We start from the raw sequence: 15,000 nt of genomic DNA, 5'->3' as shown, positions 1-15,000 counted from the left end.
TTTTCACACCCCACTTAACCCTGGGTTAATGATGTCTTATTAACCCAATGCTGGGGTTTGTTTCACACTTGTAATCTAAAGGTGGTTTGCGGCACTTTTAAGCTTGATTCGGTCAAAACATATAAAACATATAAAACATAAAAAACATATAAAACTTTGCAGTTCTAGAATGTTACAGCAAATTGTTTATTAACAGATAAACTGCTTCATAAATATGCATGAGTTGTTTGTACATCTCCCAACAATACAAAAAACGTGTAAATATGCAAATAGGACTCATAACCCTGGATTTGCATCTGTACAACAAAGATGATACATTTGTTTTTCATTTGCATATCAGTGGCATTTTATTAAATATATATTTATATATATGAGTCTTTAATCACATTGCTGTTGCTACTGTTTTATAAAAGCAAACAGTCACTTAAAGTTGTGTTGCAAATAAAATAAAAATTAAACTAAACTAAATTAAATGTAATTAAATTAAAATTGTATTAAACTAAATTAAATGTAATTAATATGCAATTTAATTAAACTAAACTAAATTAAATGTAATTAAAATACAATTTAATTAAACTAAATTAAATGTAATTAAAATACAATTTAATTAAACTAAACTAAATTAAATTAAAATGTAACTAAACAAAATTAAATTAAATGTAATTAAATTACTATTTAAACTAAATTAAAATGTAATTCAATTAAACTAAATTAAAATTTAATTCAATTAAAATGAAACTAAACTAAATTAAATTAAAATGTAATTAAATTAAAATAAATTACATTAAATGTAATTAAATTAAAATGTAATTAAACTAAATTAAATGTAATTAAAATACAATTTAATTAAACTAAACTAAATTAAATGTAATTAAATTAAAATGTAACTAAACAAAATTAAATTAAATGTAATTAAATTACTATTTAAATTAAATTAAAATGTAATTAAATTAAAATAAATTACATTAAATGTAATTAAATTAAAATGTAATTAAACTAAACTAAATTAAATGTAATTAAAATACAATTTAATTAAACTAAACTAAATTAAAATGTAATTGAATTAAACCAAACTAAATGTAATTAAATTAAAATGTAACTAAATTAAAAGAAAATGTAATTGAATTAAACTAAACTAAAATAAATTAAATGTAATTAAAATAAAATGTAATTAAACTAAATTTAATGTAATTAAATTACAATTTAATGAAACTAAATTAAATGTAATTAAAATAAAATGTAATTAAACCAACTAAATTAAATGTAATTAAAATCAAATGTAATTAAACTAAACTAAAATGTAATTAAAATCAAATGTAATTAAACTAAACTAAATTAAATGTAATTAAATTACATTTTTATATACTCTTTATTTTTATTGTATGTGTATTCTATATTGTGTGTATTGTCTACTGTACATTGTATATAATTATTGTGTTGTGTAAGTATGTGTACATTTGATATGTAAATTGTGTTGTGTAAGAATGTTGTTTACTGTAATTGGTATATGTCTCGTCACTGTCATGACTGCACACGAGACTTTCACCCACTGTTGCACTCGTAATGCGTGTGACAATAAAGTGATTTGATTTTGATTTGATAAATTAAATATAATTAAAATAACATTTAATTAAACTAAACTAAATTAAATTGTAATTCAATTAAACTAAACTATATTAAATGTAATACAATTAAAATGTAATTAAATTAAACAAAATTAAATGTAATTCAATTAAAATGTAATTCAATTAGACTAAACTAAATTAAATGTAATTAAATTAAACTAAACTAAATTTAATGTAATTCAATTAAACTACATTCAATTAAATGTAATTAAATTAAACTAAATTAAATGTAATTAAACTAAACTAAATTAAATGTAATTAAATTAAACTAAATTAAATGTAATTAAACTAAACTAAATTAAATGTAATTAAAATACAATTTAATTAAACTAAACTAAATTAAATGTAATTAAAATACAATTTAATTAAACTAAACTAAATTAAAATGTAATTGAATTAAACCAAACTAAATGTAATTAAATTAAAATGTAACTAAATTAAATGAAAATGTAATTGAATTAAACTAAACTAAAATAAATTAAATGTAATTAAAATAAAATGTAATTCAACTAAATTAAATGTAATTAAATTACAATTTAATGAAACTAAACTAAATTAAATGTAATTAAAATAAAATGTAATTAAACAAAACTAAATTAAATGTAATTAAAATCAAATGTAATTAAACTAAACTAAAATGTAATTAAAATTAAATGTAATTAAACTAAACTAAATTAAATGTAATTAAAATACAATTTAATTAAACTAAACTAAATTAAAATGTAATTGAATTAAACCAAACTAAATGTAATTAAATTAAAATGTAACTAAATTAAATTAAAATGTAATTAAATTAAAATAAATTACATTAAATGTAATTAAATTAAAATGTAATTAAACTAAACTAAATTAAATGTAATTAAAATACAATTTAATTAAACTAAACTAAATTTAAATGTAATTGAATTAAACCAAACTAAATGTAATTAAATTAAAATGTAACTAAATTAAATGAAAATGTAATTGAATTAAACTAAACTAAAATAAATTAAATGTAATTAAAATAAAATGTAATTAAACTAAATTTAATGTAATTAAATTACAATTTAATGAAACTAAACTAAATTAAATGTAATTAAAATCAAATGTAATTAAACTAAACTAAAATGTAATTAAAATCAAATGTAATTAAACTAAACTAAATTAAATGTAATTAAATTACATTTTTATATACTCTTTATTTTTATTGTATGTGTATTCTATATTGTGTGTATTGTCTACTGTACATTGTATATAATTATCGTGTTGTGTAAGTATGTGTACATTTGATATGTAAATTGTGTTGTGTAAGAATGTTGTTTACTGTAATTGGTATATGTCTCGTCACTGTCATGACTGCACACGAGACTTTCACCCACTGTTGCACTCGTGTACGTGTGACAATAAAGTGATTTGATTTTGATTTGATAAATTAAATATAATTAAAATAACATTTAATTAAACTAAACTAAATTAAATTGTAATTCAATTAAACTAAACTATATTAAATGTAATACAATTAAAATGTAATTAAATTAAACAAAATTAAATGTAATTCAATTAAAATGTAATTCAATTAAACTAAACTAAATTAAAATGTAATTGAATTAAACCAAACTAAATGTAATTAAATTAAAATGTAACTAAATTAAATTAAAATGTAATTAAATTAAAATAAATTACATTAAATGTAATTAATTTAAAATGTAATTAAACTAAACTAAATTAAATGTAATTAAAATACAATTTAATTAAACTAAACTAAATTAAAATGTAATTGAATTAAACCAAACTAAATGTAATTAAATTAAAATGTAACTAAATTAAATTAAAATGTAATTGAATTAAACTAAAACTAAAATAAATTAAATGTAATTAAAATTAAAATGTAATTAAACTAAATTTAATGTAATTAAATTACAATTTAATGAAACTAAATTAAATGTAATTAAAATAAAATGTAATTAAACAAAACTAAAATTAAATGTAATTAAAATCAAAATGTAATTAAACTAAACTAAAATGTAATTAAAATCAAATGTAATTAAACTAAACTAAATTAAATGTAATTAAAATACAATTTAATTAAACTAAACTAAATTAAAATGTAATTGAATTAAACCAAACTAAATGTAATTAAATTAAAATGTAACTAAATTAAATTAAAATGTAATTAAATTAAAATAAATTACATTAAATGTAATTAAATTAAAATGTAATTAAACTAAACTAAATTAAATGTAATTAAAATTACAATTTAATTAAACTAAACTAAATTTAAATGTAATTGAATTAAACCAAACTAAATGTAATTAAAATTAAAATGTAACTAAATTAAATGAAAATGTAATTGAATTAAAACTAAACTAAAATAAATTAAATGTAATTAAAATAAAATGTAATTAAACTAAATTTAATGTAATTAAATTACAATTTAATGAAACTAAACTAAATTAAATGTAATTAAAATCAAAATGTAATTAAACTAAACTAAAATGTAATTAAAATCAAATGTAATTAAACTAAACTAAATTAAATGTAATTAAATTACATTTTTATATACTCTTTATTTTTATTGTATGTGTATTCTATATTGTGTGTATTGTCTACTGTACATTGTATATAATTATAGTGTTGTGTAAGTATGTGTACATTTGATATGTAAATTGTGTTGTGTAAGAATGTTGTTTACTGTAATTGGTATATGTCTCAGTCACTGTCATGACTGCACACGAGACTTTCACCCACTGTTGCACTCGTGTACGTGTGACAATAAAGTGATTTGATTTTGATTTGATAAATTAAATATAATTAAAATAACATTTAATTAAACTAAACTAAATTAAATTGTAATTCAATTAAACTAAACTATATTAAATGTAATACAATTAAAATGTAATTAAATTAAACAAAATTAAATGTAATTCAATTAAAATGTAATTCAATTAAACTAAACTAAATTAAAATGTAATTGAATTAAACCAAACTAAATGTAATTAAATTAAAATGTAACTAAATTAAATTAAAATGTAATTAAATTAAAATAAATTACATTAAATGTAATTAATTTAAAATGTAATTAAACTAAACTAAATTAAATGTAATTAAAATACAATTTAATTAAACTAAACTAAATTAAAATGTAATTGAATTAAACCAAACTAAATGTAATTAAATTAAAATGTAACTAAATTAAATTAAAATGTAATTGAATTAAACTAAACTAAAATAAATTAAATGTAATTAAAATAAAATGTAATTAAACTAAATTTAATGTAATTAAATTACAATTTAATGAAACTAAATTAAATGTAATTAAAATAAAATGTAATTAAACAAAACTAAATTAAATGTAATTAAAATCAAATGTAATTAAACTAAACTAAAATGTAATTAAAATCAAATGTAATTAAACTAAACTAAATTAAATGTAATTAAATTACATTTTTATATACTCTTTATTTTTATTGTATGTGTATTCTATATTGTGTGTATTGTCTACTGTACATTGTATATAATTATTGTGTTGTGTAAGTATGTGTACATTTGATATGTAAATTGTGTTGTGTAAGAATGTTGTTTACTGTAATTGGTATATGTCTCGTCACTGTCATGACTGCACACGAGACTTTCACCCACTGTTGCACTCGTGTACGTGTGACAATAAAGTGATTTGATTTTGATTTGATAAATTAAATATAATTAAAATAACATTTAATTAAACTAAACTAAATTAAATTGTAATTCAATTAAACTAAACTATATTAAATGTAATACAACTAAATGTAATTAAATTAAAATGTAACTAAATTAAATTAAAATGTAATTAAATTAAAATAAATTACATTAAATGTAATTAAACTAAACTAAATTAAATGTAATTAAAATACAATTTAATTAAACTAAACTAAATTTAAATGTAATTGAATTAAACCAAACTAAATGTAATTAAATTAAAATGTAACTAAATTAAATGAAAATGTAATTGAATTAAACTAAACTAAAATAAATTAAATGTAATTAAAATAAAATGTAATTAAACTAAATTTAATGTAATTAAATTACAATTTAATGAAACTAAACTAAATTAAATGTAATTAAAATCAAATGTAATTAAACTAAACTAAAATGTAATTAAAATCAAATGTAATTAAACTAAACTAAATTAAATTTAATTAAATTACATTTTTATATACTCTTTATTTTTATTGTATGTGTATTCTATATTGTGTGTATTGTCTACTGTACATTGTATATAATTATCGTGTTGTGTAAGTATGTGTACATTTGATATGTAAATTGTGTTGTGTAAGAATGTTGTTTACTGTAATTGGTATATGTCTCGTCACTGTCATGACTGCACACGAGACTTTCACCCACTGTTGCACTCGTGTACGTGTGACAATAAAGTGATTTGATTTTGATTTGATAAATTAAATATAATTAAAATAACATTTAATTAAACTAAACTAAATTAAATTGTAATTCAATTAAACTAAACTATATTAAATGTAATACAATTAAAATGTAATTAAATTAAACAAAATTAAATGTAATTCAATTAAAATGTAATTCAATTAAACTAAACTAAATTAAAATGTAATTGAATTAAACCAAACTAAATGTAATTAAATTAAAATGTAACTAAATTAAATTAAAATGTAATTAAATTAAAATAAATTACATTAAATGTAATTAATTTAAAATGTAATTAAACTAAACTAAATTAAATGTAATTAAAATACAATTTAATTAAACTAAACTAAATTAAAATGTAATTGAATTAAACCAAACTAAATGTAATTAAATTAAAATGTAACTAAATTAAATTAAAATGTAATTGAATTAAACTAAAATAAAATTAAATGTAATTAAAATAAAATGTAATTAAACTAAATTTAATGTAATTAAATTACAATTTAATGAAACTAAATTAAATGTAATTAAAATAAAATGTAATTAAACAAAACTAAATTAAATGTAATTAAAATCAAATGTAATTAAACTAAACTAAAATGTAATTAAAATCAAATGTAATTAAACTAAACTAAATTAAATGTAATTAAATTACATTTTTATATACTCTTTATTTTTATTGTATGTGTATTCTATATTGTGTGTATTGTCTACTGTACATTGTATATAATTATTGTGTTGTGTAAGTATGTGTACATTTGATATGTAAATTGTGTTGTGTAAGAATGTTGTTTACTGTAATTGGTATATGTCTCGTCACTGTCATGACTGCACACGAGACTTTCACCCACTGTTGCACTCGTAGTACGTGTGACAATAAAGTGATTTGATTTTGATTTGATAAATTAAATATAATTAAAATAACATTTAATTAAACTAAACTAAATTAAATTGTAATTCAATTAAACTAAACTATATTAAATGTAATACAATTAAAATGTAATTAAATTAAACAAAATTAAATGTAATTCAATTAAAATGTAATTCAATTAGACTAAACTAAATTAAAATGTAATTGAATTAAACCAAACTAAATGTAATTAAATTAAAATGTAACTAAATTAAATTAAAATGTAATTAAATTAAAATAAATTACATTAAATGTAATTAATTTAAAATGTAATTAAACTAAACTAAATTAAATGTAATTAAAATACAATTTAATTAAACTAAACTAAATTAAAATGTAATTGAATTAAACCAAACTAAATGTAATTAAATTAAAATGTAACTAAATTAAATTAAAATGTAATTGAATTAAACTAAAATAAAATAAATGTAATTAAAATAAAATGTAATTAAACTAAATTTAATGTAATTAAATTACAATTTAATGAAACTAAATTAAATGTAATTAAAATAAAATGTAATTAAACAAAACTAAATTAAATGTAATTAAAATCAAATGTAATTAAACTAAACTAAAATGTAATTAAAATCAAATGTAATTAAACTAAACTAAATTAAATGTAATTAAATTACATTTTTATATACTCTTTATTTTTATTGTATGTGTATTCTATATTGTGTGTATTGTCTACTGTACATTGTATATAATTATTGTGTTGTGTAAGTATGTGTACATCTGATATGTAAATTGTGTTGTGTAAGAATGTTGTTTACTGTAATTGGTATATGTCTCGTCACTGTCATGACTGCACACGAGACTTTAACCCACTGTTGCACTCGTGTACGTGTGACAATAAAGTGATTTGATTTTGATTTGATAAATTAAATATAATTAAAATAACATTTAATTAAACTAAACTAAATTTAATGTAATTCAATTAAACTACATTCAATTAAATGTAATTAAATTAAACTAAACTAAATTTAATGTAATTCAATTAAAATAAATTCAATTAAAATGTAATTAAACTAAATTTAATTTAATGTAATTCAATTAAACTAATTTCAATTAAATGTAATTCAATTAAACTAAACTAAATTCAATTAAACTAAATGTAATTCAATTAAAATGTAATTCAATTACACTAAATTAAATAAGGAGGGCATATTAAAGATGACAACAAGACGGTTTGTTACCTTGGCGACAGGGATGTCGTTGCTGCTGCTGCTGGTACTGAGTTCTCCTGTGCTGGGGTTGATGGGTCGACCCGCTGGAGTCAGACAGCCAGGACTGGATGGACCGCTGGGCTGAACGGTCTGAAGACGCGTCTGCAGCTCACGGACCTGCAGTGGATTAAAAGACGTCATATTCTACACTATGAAGCATTTTATTTTTCACTTGAGACTGTAATATTGGTCAAGGTTTCTTGAACCAGAAACATAATGTAGTATTTCATGACCATTTTCCATCCTCTCTCTCACCCTTAAAAATAAACCGACTGTTTTTACTACTGTGCCTTTAAGACTTCTATGTAATCACAGCCTGATTGGTTAACATTTTCACATGTGAAAAGAGTAACAACACCCCGCAGAGTTGTCCAATAATGCTGAACAGTCATGTCATTTTAATTTGTATAGCGCTTTTCACAACACACATCATTTCAAAGCAACAGAAAATAATGCATTAACAGAAAATTAAAGTCTTAGTCATCATTGTGTAGTTTGATTAAATATGATTGTGAATTTGGTATGGAAATTAAATAAATAAATAATAATTGTATTTATAACCCCAGTGATCAAGCCGAAGGCGACTGTGGCAAGAAACACAAAACTCCATAAGATGTTGATTAAAGAGAAAAAAAATCTTGGGAGAAACCAGACTCACTGTGGGGGCCAGTTCCCCTCTGACTAACCCCACCCTAACCCTAAACCAGACTCACTGTGGGGGCCAGTTCCCCTCTGACTAACCCCACCCTAACCCTAAACCAGACTCACTGTGGGGGCCAGCTCCCCTCTGACTAACCCCACCCTAAACCAGACTCACTGTGGGGACCAGTTCCCCTCTGACTAACCCCACCCTAACCCTAAACCAGACTCACTGTGGGGGCCAGTTCCCTCTGACTAACCCCACCCTAACCCTAAACCAGACTCACTGTGGGGCCAGTTCCCTCTGACTAACCCCACCCTAACCCTAAACCAGACTCACTGTGGGGCCAGCTCCCTCTGACTAACCCCACCCTAAACCAGACTCACTGTGGGGACCAGTTCCCCTCTGACTAACCCCACCCTAACCCTAAACCAGACTCACTGTGGGGGCCAGTTCCCCTCTGACTAACCCCACCCTAACCCTAAACCAGACTCACTGTGTGGGGCCAGTTCCCCTTAGGCTAACCCCACCCTAACCCTAAACCAGACTCACTGTGGGGACCAGTTCCCCTCTGACTAACCCCACCCTAAACCAGACTCACTGTGGGGACCAGTTCCCCTCTGACTAACCCCACCCTAACCCTAAACCAGACTCACTGTGGGGGCCAGTTCCCCTTAGGCTAACCCTACCCTAACCCTAAACCAGACTCACTGTGGGGACCAGTTCCCCTCTGACTAACCCCACCCTAAACCAGACTCACTGTGGGGACCAGTTCCTCTTAGGCTAACCCCACCCTAACCCTAAACCAGACTCACTGTGGGGACCAGCTCCCCTCTGACTAACCCCACCCTAAACCAGACTCACTGTGGGGACCAGTTCCCCTCTGACTAACCCCACCCTAACCCTAAACCAGACTCACTGTGGGGGCCAGTTCCCCTCTGACTAACCCCACCCTAACCCTAAACCAGACTCACTGTGGGGGCCAGTTCCCCTCTGACTAACCCCACCCTAACCCTAAACCAGACTCACTGTGGGGGCCAGTTCCCCACTGACTAACCCTAAACCAGACTCACTGTTCCCCTCTGACTAACATCATGAATATAATGTAAATATTAATTATGTATAGTTAAAGTCATGGTTTAAAATTATTAAATTAAGTAAGTGTTAAGGGTCAGTGTTTAAACAAAGATTGTAACAAAGAAGAAGTTCACATAGATGCAAATGTCCTTTGTTAATTGGCTGATGAAGGCTTTTGTTGGCAATTGTTAGTCTATATAATCCATTTCAAGAGTGCAGTCCATCAATAGACCGAGGTGATGCAGGCAGAGATCAGTGACGTCCATCGCAGTTCAACAGGCAGATCGTTTCGGTGAGGTTCGGTGGGGTCCATCCTAAATCCAATCCTTAGGTTGAGAAAGGGAAACAAATAATATTACCATGGATGCCATTCAAGTTCTTGCAGAGTTATAGATCATGATGGATGTTTCTGGTTCCGGCAGATCTAACTAAAGCAGCCTAATTGTGTGTTGGAGGATAAATGAGGTGTATGCCAGGCTAAATAGATGAGTCTTTAGTCTAGACTTAAACTGAGAGAGTGTGTCTGAGTCCCGAACAGTGTTTGGGAGACTATTCCATAGTTTAGGAGCCAAATAGGAAAAGGATCTTCCTCCTTTTGTGGATTTTGATATTCTAGGAACTATATTCTAGGAACTAGACGATTCAAAGCTTTGTATGTAGTTACAGAATGTAACAGGTAACAATGTGACAATGATAAAATGGGGCTAATATGATCATATTTCTTGGTTCTCGTCAGCACTCTGGCTGCTGCATGTTGAACCAATTGAAGTTTATTTATTGATCTTCTTGGACATCCTCCCAGTAATGCATTACAATAATCTAGTCTTGAGGTGAATGAATGCATGAATTCATTTTTCAGCATCAGCAACAGAGAGCATGTGTCGTAATTTTACAATATTTCTATACTGATAATATCTCCCAGGGGAAGCAAATATAAGGAGAAATGCAGAGGCCCTAAAACTGATCCCTGTTGCACTCCATACTTAACTTTTATTTGATTTGACAATTCCTCATTTACACAGACAAAGTGGTAGCAGTCTGCTAAATATGACCTAAACCATGCTAATGCAAGTCCACTATTGCCAACATAATTCTCCAGCCTATTCAAGAAAATGTCGTGATCTATCGTGTCGAATGCAGCACTAAGATCTAAAAGCACTAGAAGAGAAATGCAGCCGTGATCAGATGATAAGAGTCATGTGTAACTCTGATAAGTGCAGTCTCTGTACTGTGATGAGGCCTAAATCCTGACTGAAATTCTTCATATATACTATTTCTCTGTAGAAATGAACATATTTGGGAGGATACTACCTTTTCTAGTATTTTTGACATAAACGGGAGATTTGAAATCGGTCTATAATTAGCCAATTCTCCAGGATCAAGTTGTGGCTTCTTAATAAGTGGTTTGATAACTGCCAAAGTTTCTTGGGACATGTCCTAAGCATAGCGAGGAGTTCATAATATTAAGAAGAGGTTCTGAGATTACAGGAGATACCTCTTTTAAGAGCTTAGTTGGTATTGGATCTAACAAACATGTTGTGGCTTTTGATGTTTCGATAAGTTTTGTTAGCTCTTCATGACTGAAGTTGCTTGTACTATTGTGCTGCGTCAGAATATCTGGTCCAGTCAAGAATTTATTCCTCACCAATTTATCCACAGTACTGAATAAACACCTAGGATTGTTGTTGTTATTTTCTATGAGTTTGCTAAAATATGCTGACCTTGTACTTTATAGTGCCTGTCTGTAGCTACAGACACTATCCTTCCATGCACCACAAAATACCTCTAATTTTATATTCTTCCACTTGCGCTCCATTTTCCGAGCTGCTCTCTTGAGAGCATGAGTGTGATCATTGTATCATGGTGCAGGGCTTATTTCTTTAATTTTCTTTAATCGAAGGGGGCAACACTATCAAGAGTGCTAGAGAAGACTGCATTTATATTTTCTGTTATTTAAGCCAGGATTCAGTCAAACAGAGCACATCCGAACTATGATCTAATTTAGTGTTTTGGTAGGAAGAGAAATAATGTTTAGTAGCCCCATCTTTATTTGATGTTTATCTTCAACTTGACCTTAATCAAATTGTTTTCTAAACGATTTACTGAGTGGTTTGGTAGTTCAGGGAACAGGCACAGTCTCTATGTGATGTCATGGTGATACAGTCTCTATGCGTTGTACTGTATGTGACCTGTGTGACGTCTCAAGGTAGCTAGCAGACTAATTAGGGGTCAAGCCCCAAAGGGGCGAAAGACCCCTATTGTTTTCAATAGTTTTCTTCTTATTATTATTATTATTCCGCTTCTTCCGCTCTTGAATCTATGGCAGCCAATAGAAGCGCTTACAGGAAAGTTATGACGTCTCTACCTCAAACCCTCTAGCGCTACCAACTGCCCAAATTTTCAATCACGTTTATATTAATAACCTTTTAACCGTGAGTCCTAGAAACAAAATATTTTTCCCTCTACTTCCTTGGCTCAAGACGATTCGAATGCACCATGTGATGTCATTTCCCGTCATGAAAAATCTTAGATTTTTCTTAAAAACCTACTTTTTCGAACTCGTCCTAGGCCGTTTGTCTGATTTGCATGAAAATTTGCCTGCATCATCTAGATGCACTCATGACAAAAACATATTCACATAATTTTGGTAAACCATACCGTATTTGAATGGCGCTTTTGTATTTGATGAAGAAAGTGCTAAATTTAACTTTAACCTGTGTGACGTCTCAAGGCAGCCAGCAGACATTCGGATTAGCCAGGTTGTCTGCTTCCTGATATGGGCTCCAGTTAGTCAAATATTATCACTATTAAGACTATGAGCCAAATTACTAGAGAGGAGAGCAGCACCTTCCCTGGAGGGGTGGAGTCCGTCTCTCTTTAGCAGTTCAGGTCTACCCCAAAACTCTTCCAATTGTCTATAAATCCTATGCTATTCTCCAGACACACTTAGACATCCAGCCATTCAGTGACACTAATCTACTGTAAACCTTGTCACCATGGAGCATATTACAGTGTCTGATATAATTTTTGCAAGTTCACACACCTATATAACATTATCTGTAGTGATCTTCGACTGGTGAAGCCGGACATCATTAGTGCCGACATGAATAGCAATTTTAGAAAATCTATGAATAGCATTAGCCAGCACTTGTAAATTTGATTTGATGTCAGATGCCCGAGCCCCTGAAATGCATTTAACACTAGTGGCTGGTATTCCTTACAATAGAATCACCAATAATTAAGGCTCTTTCAACATGATTCTCAGTGGGTGCATCACTGAGTGGGGAGTGGTGTCTCTTTGCTGAGCGAGTATGCCACTGAGACGTCACCCAAACGCCCTGCTGCGGGGGTTCTACAGCTGTAACCAAAGTGTGCATGTTGCTGGCTGTTCTACCTGCTTCCAATAACCGTATCTACTGGCTTCTCTTTCTCACTGACCTCCACTAGCGTTCGGATGCAAGTCTCTAAATCATTAACCTTCTCCGTCAGCCTGACAAATTCCTTACATTTATCACATGTGAATCCCTCACCGCTGATGGAAGAAGCTATAGTAAACATGTGGCATGCAATGCTGGAAGTGATAACATGAGCGAATGCCATTACTTACCGCAATTGTTTGTTTGTTGATGTTGTGGTGGTGGTTCTTAAGCGGCGAATGTTTGAGATCGATATTTTAATATGAAACTTAACCAAAAAGACAAACACACACACAGGTGTCGGATAGCTGCCCGTAACTCTCTCTCTCTGTCGCACTGCCATCTTCGGTCGGCCTTTATCCCTCTCTGAGGCTTGATTAGTCTGATTAGGGGCCGGGTGTGTGGAACCACGACCCCTCTCAGTTCTCTCAGGCCGGGGAGCCCCCGGCATGACGTACACCCCCCTTTCCCTGGGGAGGGGCGTGCCTTCCGCCCCGTCTGCCGGTAGGTCATCCCCGTCTACCTGGATGAGGGAGGGTACAAGGGGAGGGAAACAAAAAAAAACTGTGGCACCTACAAGCCGTAACGGCGATCGTGCCAAATTAACAAAACATTTTAAAAAGAGAGGGAAAGGCCAACGGGGAGCGGCAGTGGGAGAGAGAGAGGAGAGAGAGAGAGAAGGCTTTAATAAGCAACATAGGAAGTCCGGGAAGGGCTAATGTTTAAAGTTGCGTTACAAGCCGTTCACACATTGGCAAAAAAAAAATAATATGACATGAAAAAATTTACATATTGCACTTTTAACCACCCAATAAATCCCCAAATTTTACCCTCTCCAAATTCTTTACATTACATTTTTACATTTACATTTATGCATTTGGCAGACGCTTTTATCCAAAGTGACTTACAGTGCACTTATTACAGGGACAATCCTCCTGGAGCGACCTGGAGTTAAGTGCCTTACTCAAGGGCACAACAGTGGCATCTTGGTGGTGCTGGGGCTTGAACCCCCGACCTTCTGGTCAGTAACCCTGAGCCTCAACCACTGAGCCACCACTGCCACACCTCTTTACACACTTCCACAAGTAAAGACGCTGACTATCACCCCTGGAGTCGCGAGTTTGAATCCAGGGCGTGCTGAGTGACTCCAGTCAGGTCTCCTTAGCAACCAAATTGGTTGCTAGGGAGGGTAGAGTCACATGAGGTAACCTCCTCGTGGTCACTATAATGTGGTTCTCACTCTCGGTGGGGCGTGTGGTGAGTTGTGCGTGGATGTCGCAGAGAATAGCGTGAAGCCTCCACATGCGCTACGTCTCCACGGTAACACGCTCAACAAGTCACGTGATAAGATGCACAGATTGACGGTCTCAGATGCGGAGGCAACTGAGATTCGTCCTCCACCACCCGGATTGAGGCGAGTCACTACGCCACCACGAGGACTCAAATCTAACTTATATTAGTTTAATAAAATGGCTACAACACTAATTGTCAGGTGACTTAATTTGATGGGATTGCATCATATCCTGCAACATCTGGACAGGCCAGAGACACATGCAAGGATCAGTTCAGCTTTCAACACCATCATCTCAGGTATTCTCCAGACTAAACTACACCAGCTCTCTGTTCACACGTCTATCTGTCAGTGGATCACAGTGTGTGTGTGAGTGTGTGTGTGTGTGCATGTATGAGTTTGTGTGTGTGAGTGTGTGTG

General features: G+C 29.0%; 1 protein-coding gene across 3 annotated transcripts in view; it reads right to left on the bottom strand.

Annotated features, from left to right (window-relative positions):
- The window catches only part of mcc (MCC regulator of WNT signaling pathway), an 81,853-nt gene that overhangs the window by 28,003 nt on the left and 38,850 nt on the right, over positions 1-15,000 (bottom strand). For all 3 annotated transcript variants that reach the window (XR_007970443.1, XR_007970444.1, XM_052125481.1), the window contains exon 7: positions 8,127-8,273. Coding sequence is in view for 1 of the 3 variants with exons in the window: in XM_052125481.1 (XP_051981441.1) it covers positions 8,127-8,273 (147 nt within the window). In the remaining 2 variants the exon portion in view is untranslated. The remainder of the gene's footprint in view (positions 1-8,126; positions 8,274-15,000) is intronic.

This window comes from Xyrauchen texanus, chromosome 4 (assembly GCF_025860055.1).
Source record: "Xyrauchen texanus isolate HMW12.3.18 chromosome 4, RBS_HiC_50CHRs, whole genome shotgun sequence".
Classification (NCBI taxonomy): domain Eukaryota; kingdom Metazoa; phylum Chordata; class Actinopteri; order Cypriniformes; family Catostomidae; genus Xyrauchen; species Xyrauchen texanus.
Note: the sequence above shows the minus strand (reverse complement) of the source record. Positions and strands in the feature narration are given on the sequence as shown.